Source organism: Thamnophis elegans, chromosome 3 (genome assembly GCF_009769535.1).
Source record: "Thamnophis elegans isolate rThaEle1 chromosome 3, rThaEle1.pri, whole genome shotgun sequence".
NCBI classification, from domain to species: Eukaryota; Metazoa; Chordata; class Lepidosauria; order Squamata; family Colubridae; genus Thamnophis; species Thamnophis elegans.
In genome coordinates this window covers 107602516-107618038 of record NC_045543.1, presented here as the reverse complement: position 1 = coordinate 107618038, position 15523 = coordinate 107602516, and the positions used below count along the sequence as shown (strand labels likewise).

General features: G+C 35.7%; 1 protein-coding gene across 2 annotated transcripts; it reads right to left on the bottom strand.

Moving 5' to 3' along the window:
- Positions 1-4811: 4811 nt before the first annotated feature.
- On the bottom strand, positions 4812-10799 carry LYSMD3 (LysM domain containing 3). Of its 2 annotated transcripts, none has more exons than XM_032214065.1 (3): positions 10639-10799; positions 9130-9417; positions 4812-7243 (listed from the first exon to the last, which is right to left on the bottom strand). In XM_032214065.1, exons 2-3 carry the CDS (start codon positions 9400-9402, stop codon positions 6668-6670), a joined length of 849 nt encoding a protein of 282 aa, XP_032069956.1. In that variant the 5' UTR covers positions 9403-9417; positions 10639-10799; the 3' UTR covers positions 4812-6667. The 2 variants fall into 2 exon arrangements, with proteins under 2 accessions (XP_032069956.1, XP_032069957.1); XM_032214066.1 differs by lacking the exon at positions 10639-10799 and adding an exon at positions 9928-10286.
- Between the last annotated feature and the right edge of the window lie 4724 nt (positions 10800-15523).

The window sequence follows — 15523 nt, the reverse complement described above, 5'->3', positions numbered from 1 at the left end:
CACTATATTGCCAAAAGTATTGGCTCACAACTGCTTCTGATTATGTGGATGGGTGAGCCAATACTTTTGGCAATATAGTGTAAGAAAGCCTCCATATAAACAAAGAAATGCCCCCCACCCCAACTCCTGGAAAAGGCTTCCCTGAAGTAAAATCATTCAAGCAGCTGACCCCTATGAATGGATATTTCTTTTCAAAAACTATTCCATTCATAAACAAAACGCCTTCAGCTAAAGCCTCTACAGAAGGCTGAAATTGATCAATTAAAAAAGCAGACAGACAAAAGACACCTAAAATCTATATTCCCTACCCAGTTCCAATGACAGGGCATGACTTCCCAGCCACAATAGGAGTCAGGCAACACTAATTAGAATACTAAAAGGGTACACTGAAGTACAAATTAAAGTACATTTCACAATGATCCTGGGCATCTAAATCACAAAGCCCTAAAACCACATAAAAACCCATCCACTCAGCAGACTGTTTTGTCAGCTATCCCATAAAGAATTGCTAATTGCTATGTCACTTCACATCTGATTTCTAATAAATGGTCATCTCCTTTCCTACAGCCTGCTTCCAATTAATTTTTCCAGCATCTTTCTCCTGCCTTGGAACCACATCAGATTTTATTTCCAACAGTACAAAGCCAGCTGGATGACCTTGGTCCAATCAATTTCTCTTAACCCTACAATGGAATTAATGGCAACCACTTCTGAAATGGCAGGAAAGTTGCCCGGAGTTAACCTTGACTCAAAGGCATGTGCACAACATATGCACATGTACAAAAGATAGGTCGATAAAATTGGCAGTGCAAAAGGACATCATCAGTTGTCTCTCTATCAGTTATCACAACAGTGACCTGCATCTTTTAAGAGGAGAGTTTTATTAAATCTTTACTGAATCACTGCAAGCCAGAGTAAAGGAATTTAAATGGGCCAGGACTATAGTGTCTGTCTATTTACTTTTCTGTATAATTCAGGCAGCTGCCTATCTGAACCTTGTGAATTTAGCAAAATACATAAAACATAGGAAATCATAGAAATACTACAGTGTAAATGAGGACTATAAAAACTATCTCTTAATCAACATTCCATACATTTTGGTGTGGTCCCACTGCCTGGGCAAAATAAGGTCTTCAAGGCTTTCTGGAAGGATTACAGTACAGTACAGGTCATCCGGATCTCAGTGGAGAGATATATTCCATAGGGCAGGCACAGTGAACGAAAATACATGCTGCCTAAATCCTACTAGATGGCATTGTTTGATAGAAGAGATTTGGTGCATACCATTCTGTCAGATCTGGTAGGTCAGGTGGACACAACACAACTACCAGACAATCTCAAATAACCTGGCCATGTGGGGCGTTATAGATAGCCAACAGCACCTTAAATTGCACCAAAAAACCAACTGGGAGCCAGCGCTGTGTCATAGGAACATTCAAAGGCACATTTATATAAAATGGTTACTAACTATAGCTGTCCCCTGCTCCTCAAGCAGGAACTGTGCGTCCACAAAGATCCATAAATTGTCAGATGAATTGCATCCCCATCCGGATTCAGAGATGGGAATTCTCTAGATTTGGGACGTTCTACAACCAGGGGTGAAATTCTGACAGGTTCTGGAGAACCGGTAATGGAAATTTTGAGTAGTTCAAAGAACCGGCAAACACCATCTCTGACTAGCCACAGAGTGGGGAGGGAATGGGGATTTTGCAGTATCCTTCTCCTGGAGTTGGGTGGGAATGGGGATTTTGCAGTATCCTTCCCCTGCCATGCCCACCAAGCCACGCCCACAGAACCGAATTTCACCACTGTCTACAACCTAATGTCCCTCTGTCTTGCTTGGATTGAGTCCAGTTAGTGGGAAAGACCCCTGACAATACTATCTGGCTATAGACAACTGTATCATCAGCAAACTGATTGTCTTTAACCCTGTGCTGGTAGATGATCTCACCAATGGCTTCATATAGATGCTAAACAGAGGCGGGGAGAGAGTCAGGCCCTGAGGTATCCCATAGTCCCTGTGGCCAGACTTTTCCTCCCCACAACACTGACTGGAAGGCCCTATTTGCCTGAACTGCCCCAGCACCAACTGGTTTTCAGAGGGAATTTGCAGAATTTTTCAAGGCTTTACTTCAAGCTTGACTGAAATCCTACTTACACTTTTGAATGAGAGGGTGACAATGACTTTATATTGGATTGACTCCATGAACCCTCCTTTTGTCTGTGGATCTTAGTGGATTCAGTAGTTTTTGGAAAAGCTTAAGGCGATGAAACAATAGGGTTGAAAATGAAGATGAATCTGAATAAACACATATTGGAGTCCATATTAAGGACTACATCAAGGCAGTAAGAGTGGCAAAACTTTATTTTTTCTATTGTTATGGTATCTACAGAATGCCAGCCAGTGGTACTGTTTAAAATGACTCAGTCATTACTGGCCAGAGAACAGGCAGAGAAACAGCTCTAGGGTTCCTATGAAGATTATTCTAGACACTTGACAGGTGAAATTGCTCAGATGATTCCAATTACATGTCCTGTAGAGCTGATTAAACCACTGCATTGTATGACTTATGGTAGTTTGAGCCCCCTTCCTCACTTGAGGAAATGGGCAGGTTCTGAATATGCTATCAGTTTATAAAACCAATGCCTCTCCTTATTGATTAAAGCCTCTCTAGGAATATGATTGAGTACAAGCAGCTGTAAATTCCTCAATCACTGATTTTATCAGCCTATATGGAGGTAATAGTCTGTCTCAAGAAATCTAGGTTTAGTGTGTTAGATAATTTTTGACCCATCTGCAACCTCCTCTTGAATTAATTCTATGCACATCGTGACTTTTATCATGCAAATTACATAAAATATGTAATTTGTCAATCACATCACAGAAATTACATACATGTCATTTGCTCAAAGGCCTAATGGTGCATGTGAGATTATCATGCCTTCTGTTGGATATCTATGGACTATGACAGTATTTATCTTTCAAAAGGTGGAGATCATTATCTCAGGTTAATGCATCAAGCTAAAAACTAGAGATTGTGAGCCCAAGGATGCATTTTCTGTTTACTATAAAGAAATGAGACATTTACTTCTATCCCCACCATACAATATATAGTGAATTATTTTGGATATTATGCTGACATTCTTCAGTTTATCTGTATAATGGAGAAATTTTCAGTTATAGGACATGAATTTAGATTCCTACTACAAATAATTTTTCTTTTAGCTGTACAATTGAATACTGAACTCCCAGAAGATTGATAAAGGTAAGAAATCTGCTATGTAGCAAATGTGTCTTGTGTGCTGGTGAGATCATGATGAAGAGAGAGTGCACATCACCCCAAATATGGAGTACAAGAATAAAGTGGTTCTTTGTGTGATCAAACCAGAAATTGAATTGAAGGGGAAATTTAGATGCACTACAATTCAGAGAAATTCCTGCTTAGGGTTTTCCACTTTGTATTTCAAAGCACCTCTTCTGATCACATTTTGAGTGGAAGCTTCTGTTTAATGTACCACTCTTTTATTTTCCTGATAAGTGTGTCAGTTTCCTTCGATAATCTGGATGATTTGGGGACTAATTTCATATTATTAGCACTCAAAACATGGCTAAATAAATCATAAAAATTAACACTTGAATCCCCAATCCTGTCACAAATTCAGAAAAGCAAGTGAGATTGTTTTCTTACCACTAGGGGATGCTGGAGAGGAAAGGATAGGGCAGAAGAGAACCCACAACCCTGCTACAAAACTACTTGCATAAAATTGTGATTGCGGGAATACAGTCATGCCTAAAGGTAGGTTATCGGAGGAGTGCAATTAATGTTAATATGTTTTCCCAACTTACTCAATTTAAATATCAGAAAATGTAGAGTAGAAAAAGGAGATATGAAGTGGTATTTTCCATAAGGGATTGAAATTAGTTCAAGAACCAAGGTTGCCCAATAGTATATGGTCAGGCAATTCTGAGTGGGGCTTACCTGGTTTGCCCAATCTATGTACAATAATTAGATTTGGCACAAGACTTCCACACTGAACCATAGGTGTTTTTAAAACAACTATGCCACTGTCATATTTTATGGGTGGCATGGAAAAGGGAAAGTCACTGTCAATTTCATTTTTCAGCTAGAAAATTTTGAGTTTACCAAAAGACTGGTTGAAATTTTCCCTCCCCCAAAACAACTGCACAAGACATGACAACTTTGAATATCAGCACACCTTTGAAAAATCCTAGGATGCATTTTATATATAGAAAAATACTCTTGAAGAATATATATGATGGGTTATATATTCTATGGAATCACAGCATTTTGTAAACCTTTTAAAAATTCTAGGCATTTAGAATAAACCTCAATCCCCCTTTGCAGTGAGATAAAAAAGCGTATTTCTATGTATATTTCTATCCAAACTGTACTTGATTTTAGTGTATTTCTTTTTTCTTTATAAGAGTTTATTGTTTAAACTCTTTATATAAGAATCTATAGTTTACCATTCACAAGCTTTCTTTAGACTTTATGGAATAAATATATGATGCATTACTAAATATATGCATTCTACAATTCATATGGTTGATTCATCACTCTAAACAAAATTAGAAATATATATATTTATTTATATTCTTTTTAAAATAATACTCTGGACAAAGGCCTTTTGATAAATTCTTAAAGTTACATAAATCTCATTTTGTGAAAATTTCTTTTCCAAATGACAATTAAAACTATTTCATATGCTTCAGTTACGTAGTATACTCACAAATCTGATATTCTGAACTTAATTGCTTTGTTTTAATGGTATTTCTTAATTTAGTACTCCAGGTTTTTCCTTTAACTTGTTATCTTTTCATAGTCTTTTCAGTCCTTCACATGATGAAAATGTAGTTTGGAAAAGATAAAAACATACAGCAACACTGCATAAGGAATTATAGCTTACACATTCTTGACCTTAGTTTCAAAATTGACTTGTTTACATAATTTTTATGGAGAAACCTTCCATTTGTAAGTATACTACTTATTTATGAAACACTATAGATTAATATTTTTCAGTTGTAGAAATAAGGCACAATAAAACCCAAGACTGTTATACTATATCTTCCTTTAATATTTTCTTTTCAAATGCCTTAATTCAAGTTATAAGAAAAGAAAAAAATGTAGTATATCTGAGGTACTCAACTTCTGGTAGTTCAAAAACTGTAGATGGTTGAAAAATATTACTATATGTATGCCTTATGGCACAGAGATCTTTAAAAGTCTTGCACAGCTTATTATTTTCTTTGTTTTCTAGTTCTATCAGTCAGCCATACTTGACCTTCTAATGCATTCTTTCATGTGCCAATTGTAAAACATGTCTTTAAATTTTCAGAAATATTTCACTTGTATTTCTTTGCTTTGCAACTAGTCATATGCTAAAATGAAAAGAATGACCTTTTCCCTCTCTTAAGTATACATTTGTAATACACTTCCAATAATACCCTAAGGAACAATAGGTTTGCTTTCCAAAATAATATTAATTAGGTAGCTAATGCAGGAAAGCTCTGAATGGGTACAAAAATAATAGAAAAGTTCCAAATTAGAAGATTCAAGAAGAAAATAAGCCAGTAATACTGCATTTGTTTAATGGAATGAATTAATGTATTTTTATATATTTTGTGTGGCTGCCATCCTCTAAGTTTTATCCATGTACAGAATTAGCTTTATAAAGTGCACTAAACCATAGCTGCTGAACCAGTGTTCCACTTAAAAAAAATTAATTAGCAGACCAAGTCAAAAAGTTTCTTAAATGATTAGGTTAAAATAATATACCAAATGAAAGCCCAAGCATTTAATGGCTTACTTAGCACAATATTCAGCTCAACTGTACATGTGATACCTTAGTGGCAATTGATTGTTTAACTTCCACAATGTCATTGTTATGATCTTGGAAGAAATCTGATATTGTATTACCGTTCCTGGTTTCCTGCAAGTAGCTAGTACTTTTTCACTTTAATTCTAAATCATTTAGAAGAGAAGAGGGAGTTTGTGCAAACTGCTTGTGTACAGTAAACAGCTCTTCTGCATTTGAAGATATGCAGTATTATACACAATGCAATGAGCACTTCAGGAACAAAGAAGTTCAAAGAATGTAGAATTCTTTCACCTTTTTCTTGTTTTAAATTTTCATTCTCTGAAACTCATTGGAGTTAGAACAAAGGAATCATATGAATCATTGGTTCCTTTCATTATATAGTGCTCTTCAAATAATTCAAACTCATTATCCTATTCAGCAATACCAAGCAGTCTGCTTGTTCAGTAAATCTAATAAACCAAACTATTCCTAATTCCACTATACTGTGATAGAAGGTATTATGGCTTGTTATAAATACAATCTCCAAACCATTAAAGCCAGACTAAACATTTTTAAATAAATACGAAGTTTACTGTAAGGGACTTCACTTATATTGATTTCAGTCCTATTGATTTCAATGGCAGGGTAGCAGCTTAAATCCATATATTTTAGCAGATCCAGATAAACTTTTAATTTTTCAATATATTGACAGCTTTTCCACAACACAGTATATTACCATCAGAGAGATAACCACTTTACAGCTCCACTCAGAACATGTTCATGCTTCTTTGCAGAATACATGGCAAGAATGCTCAGACATTTAGCATGTAAAACCAAAACTTAATCTTCATGAAATAGGCTGCTTTATATCATTTTCTAATGGCTTTGACTGAGATGGTGCAACTAATGAATATTCCACTGTAGAATGATGACTGACATCCACTTTGACCAAAACTTCATAATATAAAAGATAAAAAACAGGTGTTATAATGCCTACTACCACCATTATTACCACTGCTGTCCACCATCCAATTCCCCAGTCTGCACCATAATAAGGATCTTTCTGTCTGACAGGTTTACCATCTGGTTCAAAGTTTAATTGTTGAGTTGATAAAGCAGAAACAACTTCATTAAGATTTTCTCTTTTAGTAGCATTACACTTCACTATATGTTCTATATCACGGTCCACTTCTTTCAAAAAGTTACCAGCTGTTTCAGTAGATGAGAACAACTCAGGTACTAGTGATGAATCTGAGAATTCTGTGGAATACGAAGAGGCGGCAGATCTTGAGTTCTGTCTATTTTTTGGAAAACAGTGTGTCTCCGTCAGAAGGCTGAATTTTTTAACTGGAATTTTAATAGTTCTTAGTGCAAAGAAGTCCTGATCTGTGATAAGATTGTTCACCCGTTTGATATCTGCTACCTGAAATGTTATAATAAAACAAATTAGCTTCATTTAAAAAGTTAACTGAATCACTTTCAACTCATTTTTTAAAAAGAACCTGTTCTGTCAATATTAACACAAAGTCTTGTTTTCAATATCAAACTAAATTATGTCAAATAGTAAAACCGTATACTAGTTTCCATATGGCTTGCTCTCATTTTACAAAACAATCTTTTTGGGATTCCAGTAGAATGAATTCTCTTGGAGAGGCCAAAAGTGCTGATTCACTGATTTTGGCTTAACCAGTGAACAAGGAATCACACAAATGATGGTGGAATAATCTATGTGATGAAAAACGTTATGCCACAGCCCCAGTGCTAGTCCTTTTTTGCTTTTATCAAAAACGAAGATATGTCACTATTTGAAAATTAGTCATTGACTAGTCAAGAAAACTTGAGATTACCAAGAATAACAAGTACTGGTTCTCCTTAGCTAACAGCTATTTCGAAAATATTTTTTTTCTTTTTTAAAAAAATCCAGAAAGGATAGAAGGGATGAATCACCAATTCCAACTATTTTACAACTGTGGGAAATGGATCTTCTAAAATAATCAGGATGTGGCTGTGTGTTCAGGACTGGTTCTTAACATGTACCGGTATATTGTTCACTTGATTTTTGGCTCAGCTTGTTGTTTGAAACCAACTGTGACTCAAGGTTAAAGGCTAGGCCATAGTTTGCTTAAAATTAATGATTGAATAAAATGCCTAAACAATTACAATTTAATCATAGGCAAACCATGGCTTGAAACAATGACAATCCAAGTCATTGTTTTAAAATGCCACACAAATATAATATCCCATTTGCATCCAGTCTAAATGCATTTAGTAAACTAACACTATCAAGCAAAAATAACCACTGATAGAAGAAAGGCATTTGAATATGGCCTTAACCTTTTGCACAAATAAGCATTTTACCTATAGTCTGCAGTAAAATTATTTGATCGTATATATCTTGCGCTCCATTTTTCATAGTTAAAAATCAATTAACTGTAATTAAAATATTTTATACAAAAATTCTTGCTAATTACTTGTACAAATACACATATACTATACATAAATATATATAATGACCACTAAGAAAAATACTTATATAAATATATACACATACACACACACACACACATCGACCACTAAGAGAAATGTTTTAGAACATGAGGACAGGAACAAAACTCTTTTTTGCAATTCTTTAATGCAGTCATTTCATTTCTTGGAAATTCATAGTTGTCTTCCACAGTTATTGCATTGAAGCTAAAGACATGAGATATGTATTACCTCTGACACCTTCTTGCATTCCAAAGCATAGTATTTGAGTCTAAAATTATGCACAAGACTAAACATTATTCTAGCTGTATTCAATATTCTTTCAAGAGTATACAGCTCCATTTCATTACATGTTAGCCATCTGATTTAAAGTAATTACACTGTTGTATAATATTTCCTAATGAGGTGCTAAATTTAGTAAGTTTAATGAAATTATTTTGAGTACCCCCTCTCCTTAATTCTGCTTATCTCCTCAAGGGGTATCACCGTTATGGCCCCACTAAAGTCCAATTGACTTTGTATGAATAAAAATAAAGAATTATAATCCTATACAATCCTCTAACTTTTGGAATTTTCTATATCAGTTTCATAAAATATTGTTAGAGAAGAAAAAAATTGAAATTTTAGCAATTACCAAAATTTATAATTAACTTTGAAAAACCACATGCTTCTAGTTGGCAAACATATATTGTATTTTTGTACAGTCCAGAATCTAATAAGTAACCTTTCCAATTGTGTTTATTGCATAATTTTATTTAAAACATTCTACATTTATATGTCTAATATATGATACAATTATATGCAACTGGAAAAAGAGAAACTTACTGAACAACTATACTGAAGAGCTAATGCATTTAGTGTATCTCCTTCTTGTATATCTTTAGTTATAAATACAATATCATCCATTCTTTCTCTTGAAGTGCTTCTCCGAGTTTTCTCTTTTCCCCGAGGTCGCAGTTCATATATTTCAACTTCATCTTCCAAAACATCACTGTCAGAACTAAGATTGTTCCCAAATGGATATACGTGGCTATCCACTGAAGTGGGTTGTACAACAGCTGGGTGTTGGAAACTTAAAGTCTGGCTTTTTCCTGTCATTCTACCAGGAGAAATCTAACAGGGAAAAGAGAATGAAAAGAGGGCAACTAAGCACAAATGTTTTTAAAGATGTATACACATTATTTCATTCAGGTCCCTATTGACATATTTATTCCTCTAGATAATAACTCAATGAACACAGATCCTTCAGGTTCATATTTTTTTAAAAAAAGTGAATAGAAATAAACTGTTGAGAAAGCATTATTTCCATATAAGACTGGAGCTAGCTATAGCAGAAGAAAGTGGTTATTGCACAACCCAATTGGCAATACTATAAAAACTTTGTACTAGGATACATTAGAAACAGCATTAATTAGGTATCATGAACACTTGCTTGCAACAATCTTTGATCAAAATGTTTGAGAAGTCAGAATTCAAAATAATAAAAAGAATTAGATAAGACATCATGAACATCCTTGTTTGTAACAAGTTTGATCAAAATGAACTGAATATATACACTCCGATTCCTGCCTCCTGCAATTAGACATCAAAAGACTGCTATTGATAAACAACTTCCAAGGTTACCTAAGATCCCTGATATTAAATACAGAAAAGGGAGCAATTGTTCGGTTCTTCCGGATCAAGGGCTGTGCTTGGTCTCTGATGGCTATGCCACAGAAGCCTCTCCAAACTGTTGCAAAACCTGAAGGTGAATTTCATTTGCGCAACTGTTATTTAAGCTTAGTTAAAAATCAATTAGTTGATATGATCCACCGGTTGCTTTTGTCACAATTTACATCTGGCAAGAACTTCTTTTACGTCTCCCGCAATGCTTTTGAAGTCTCAAGCACTTACACGTAGGCAGGAAGGAGGGTTCGGACCAAGGAAATCTCCAGGTCCCACCACTTATTGAAACAGTCCCACTAACTAAAAGGCAAATGAAAACTCGCAGATGATAAACGTGTCATCTGGCAGGACTCATCTGATTTTAACCCCCCCCCCCAAAAAAAATCCCCACCCTAATAATAGAAGGAAAAGATACAACGTCCTGATGCCACGCATCAAAAGCCGGGAAACTGGGACAGGAAAATAGGATTCCAACAAAGAGGATGGGCGAGTTTGGGATGGAAAAAGGCACCAGGGTCTGTAGCAGATCGGCAAAGCTCTTTAGGGGACCCCCGCAACATCTCTAGCCCTCGGCATTTGACTAGCCCCCGCCCGACTCCAGAAATAGTTTTTTCTATAAAACTGCCCTCCTTTTTGTAATACATACAGACAGGCAAGCAGATTACTTACCAAGCTACCCAGGAGCGGCCATTTGCAGGGGGTGCGTTTTGCGGCGCCGGCTTAACGTTCTCCGCTGATGCCACGATGGGGAAGCCTGGGAACTGAAACGAAATACGGCTGCTTGGCAAGAGCGAAAGCGCCCGCGCGTCGACAAGATGGCGGCCACTCTGCTCGGCTTCCTCTCGTGAGATCTCAAAATCCCGCGATGGCATTTTCCAAAATGGCAATATACTACGCTCGCGAGATTTTGCAACGGCCCATCTACTCTTACACAGTTTTCCTCTTTACAATAATTTCGTAAGATCTGTGCTTGAAGTACTCTCCACCCATAGTGCAGACAGTCGTTAATATTGTAATATTAGCGTGTTTTGTATACTGTACACCGGCGTTTTCAAATTCGGTTGTTTTTAAAATGTGTGGAATTCTGGGTGTGATATCCACACATCTATGCTAAGTTTTAAAAGGACCCATTGCAGCAATCGGATGTGTTTGTGTCTATTTGTTATTACGCACAGGAAATACTGTGAAGACATAGTCTCCGCTTCAGAAAAATAGTACTGTACCATTAAGCTGAAGAAAATGCAGAAAAGAGGAACCAAACTAATACAGGAACTTAAGCAGTTCCCCTAATAGAAAATGATTATGAAAATGATTATGAAAATGATTAGTTTTTAAAGCTTAGAAAAAGTGTAAGAGGATGTGTATAAAAATGCACGGGGGGAAAACATTAATCTTCTAAAACGATATTCAATCAGTTAATTTAATGACAGCTATTCTTTCTTGTGCTCAAGTTGCTGAGAAAAATACTGGAGATACTGTTTTGGCCCCCCTCATTCCACACCAAAGTACACTCCGAGCCAAAGATGAGTTACAGCATTTAATTAACAGACAGACAGGTCCTTGGCAGCAAACTAGCACAGACAATCTTGGGCAGCAATAAACACAGATAAAGCTTGGCAGCAATCCAGCCTGCCAAGCTCACAGTAATGTCCTCCGACATTCAATCCTGCGTTGACTTCTGCAAAGAGGGCCGTGTGCACAAGAAGTCTGTTTATAGTCTGGAGAGGAGCCTAATGACCACCAGCTGAGTGCAATTACCTCCTGTAACTGCGCAACTGTTCCTGACGCCTATTAGCTCTTCAATGCCGTGCATCCAGGAACAACTCACTACTGGCATCCAGCTCACTCTCCTTTGCCTATTCCCCACTGGTCCAAGGCTCAGGTGCCTCCTGGTGGCCAACCAGCCTCTGCGCCCTGCTCGGAGTCGGAACCCTGTCCAGGGTACACATCTTCCAGAGCCGACTCATAGGGCCCCTCGCTGTTGGAGTCTGGTGGCAGCTCCAACGGCTCCTGCTGAGCCACAACAGGATACTATTGTGCTTTATGTGCTGCTGGTGTCCTCATAAAAGCTTTGTGTATATGTGTGGTGTCGTGGATAATACTCTTCAACCTGAAATCCATGATGTTTTCTTGGCATTGCCCTGTCTCTAACTGAAATAAAATATGAATAATCAGCTGCACTACTTGTTACTTCCTTCTTTGATTTCCAGGCCTATTTCTGAAATCTGTGCTTTAAACTTTTCAGAGTAAATTTTAAATTTTAGCTGGAATTGTTGGTTAATACAATGCAATTCCATTCCACAAGTACATGGGAAAAAGTGAATAGCATGTGTGAACAACTAGGAAGCCTACAAAGAAAATTCAATTTTATTTCAGTGGTGTAGGAAGACTTTTTGGTTGTTTCTGCAAGATTTAGCAAGATACATGAACCTTTGCATCTTTGCTACTTCATGTTTGACAGAGATCTGAAGCAGTTTTCATAAAGGAAGAATTCAACCACAATACTGTAGTAAACAGATTGTAACAAGGACATAAAAGACTTACCTGTGTTAATTACTACAGATATGTAGTTTTATGACTGGTCAAAGAGGCTAATAGAAATGAGTACAGCAACAAATAAATTTGAGGAAAGCAAATTCATATAATACCTTGGCATTAATTGTTATAAATATAAATCTTTATCAGACCATTGTTTTAAAGTTTTGGATGATAATGTAAAAGGCAAATTAATTTCAACATTTCTTTCCTTTATAATTACGGTTTGCCAACTTTTGAATTGAAAACCCATCATGATTGAATAGGCAAAATGAGACCACTGTCCAAACTCACTTTAGGCCTTCTGACTAATTGTGCCTATGCAAACTCCAGTGAGTAGTTTTGTTGCCACAGAGTTTAAAAGCAATAATATACTGTAGTTATTTCTTCCCTAATGTTAATTCATAGTTGTTTCTTCTGAATATGTATTGATTTTAGAGGATTAGGCTCCCACAATGTTTGAGAAGTGTGCTTTAGACAGAATCTATAGTATGGAGTCAAATATTGCTAGAGCTGTGCACTTTTATACTAAAACCTTTCTTTTAACTATTTGTACCTAGTGACATTTTCCCATCAGTGTACAAAAGAGTATATTTCCAACTTGATGAACAGGACAGTAGCTGAACAACCTGTGAATACTAATGTAGATGCAGTCTTTCTCATTCTTGATGTAAATTACTTCATTTATCTGAATGCATGTTAAATGAGTTAGCAAAGGCCAGTATTAATCACAGCATGACACCTGTATGTGCAAGTATTGCATAGGAACTTACTCATTGTGAGCAGCATATAAAAACCAATAGCAAATGCAAAACCTAAATGAGAACTAGGCATACTATTAAAACAACTGCTTAAAATGGAAATCAAAACAAAATATTGCTATAATTCATTTTAGTTATCAACTCAGACTCTTGAGGGATTATTTGCCTGCTTTTGTGAGTGTTGTGAACCAAATTATGTCCACTTATTTCAGCGGTCCTATACAGTTACCTCTGCCAAATTAGTTAAGATTATTGATCAATGATTGGCAGTTATCTCCACAAATATATGTACCTACTCTACAATTCTACAAAGATATCACCCTCAATCCATTACCTCTATAGTGAGCAAAAAATATTTTGGACATAAGCTTTTAACTAGAGGTAAGCAAAAAAGGAACAAGAATCTAACTCATATTAATACAATTGAGTGTGTGTGTGCATGCGCACACATGCACTTTAATTCTGGTTTCACTACTTTTTTATTCTATTATTTTCCCTTGCTCATTGGAACTAATATATAGCCAAATTAGCCCACCAAGCACTTGCCTCCTCTTCCATGTGGTCACTTAGTTATCTCTATGCATTCACAAACTTTATATATTATTAGAATAAGTTGTTTCCATCTGCATATAAGTAAAACTCTGTTGACAAAACAATTTGACGTACAGTGTTACTGTACTAAGAAGTAAGTTTATTTCCAATTAAGTATATGGAATTGCAACCCTGTGAGCTGTCCAGAATCATGTATATGAGATGAATGGCTTATACATTTAGTAGATAAATACATCTATACATTTAAAAATCTTTAATAAAAATAGTGTGAAGTGAGAAAATTCCTAAATAGTTAAGTTCAAGGAACTTCTAACAATTTTAAAAGTTTTTTTGATGGATTTTTAAGCAATTTGTTCTACTCCCATGTTCTATTCTTGTGTTCTCTTTGTCTTTTTATTAGATTCATCTTTTATGGCAATCTGCTTTAGAAGTTCTTAAGTTCTTTTCACATAGTGTCGGGAATGTTAATGCCAGGATCTTATGATTAGACTTCCCATAAGGAAAAAGTGGTAACATTACTTATTGCATACAAGAGTTTACAAGGTCTTAATATATGCTTAACATGATGGAATGAACTGATGGAAAGAAACAACAAATTTCTTTCATTAGTTTTGTCTAAGCTCCTGAATAATAAATCTTAAAAGCTTCAATATTGATTCAAAGAAATGAATGGCTGAATCGCTTTGGAAGGGTCTTAACAATTAGACAAATGCTTCCATGGTTACTGTGTGCTATGTAATGCGGTTGCCCAGCATTGTTGGTTTCCTCCCTCTACTGTTGAAGAAAAATAACAAACTGCAGGGAAGTGCCACACAGGGGGCACATAAATAAGAAACATCATAAAACATCAAGATTTGGACAATCTGACGCAGATATCAGATAGGCTGGTTTTAGCTAGTATATTCAAGAAAAAACACTGCATTGTCTAAATGGAACCTTTTAATAATTTATTTCATTATTGTTTAGGCCAATGTATCACTATATACCCAAATGTCATTAATTACCACTTAACATTTGAGAAATTTGAGAAATTAGATACTGTGCTTTTTCAACTGAAATGTTTCCATTGTTTGAAGAGTTTAGCTCCAGTTAATACTTTTACATTATTAATGGTTGAAATAAAAATATTTACAATGATAGAGAAAACTGAGGGAATAAAATCTATTTTGGTTTTATTTATTTTATTTGTTTTTATTCCATGCATGAAAGTCTAAAAATCCATGCACTGCAGTTGCATTGGTCGGTCAGTGAATAAAGTGCATTGTCTGGTGGTGCTAAATATCTGAAGAAAACTATAGTATGGTCTAAATTCTGAATGTCAGTTTTAGAAAACAAATAGAGGACTGACCTGTAAGCTTCCAATAATATATGATTAAACATTCACAGAATGTGAACTAGATGGTTTTTGGTTAGATCCTTATATGGTCATAGTGAAAAAAAATCCAGCAAGAGTTACAATATTATGCCTATACAATTCCATTAAGAAGAAAGTCTCATTGCAATTTATGAGGCATGTACTTTGTTAAGTGAGTGTTTGGATATAACTTAAAATTGATACAGAGGATGCAAATAATTTAACAGAAAAAAGAAAGGATATTAATCCTATGATGGCCATTTAACATTGGAGTATTACAGGCAGAGGAGGCTCTCAAGGAACTTGCAAGCAAGGTTGCAGAGCCAAGTTTTGACCCCTTTGCGGAGCACCA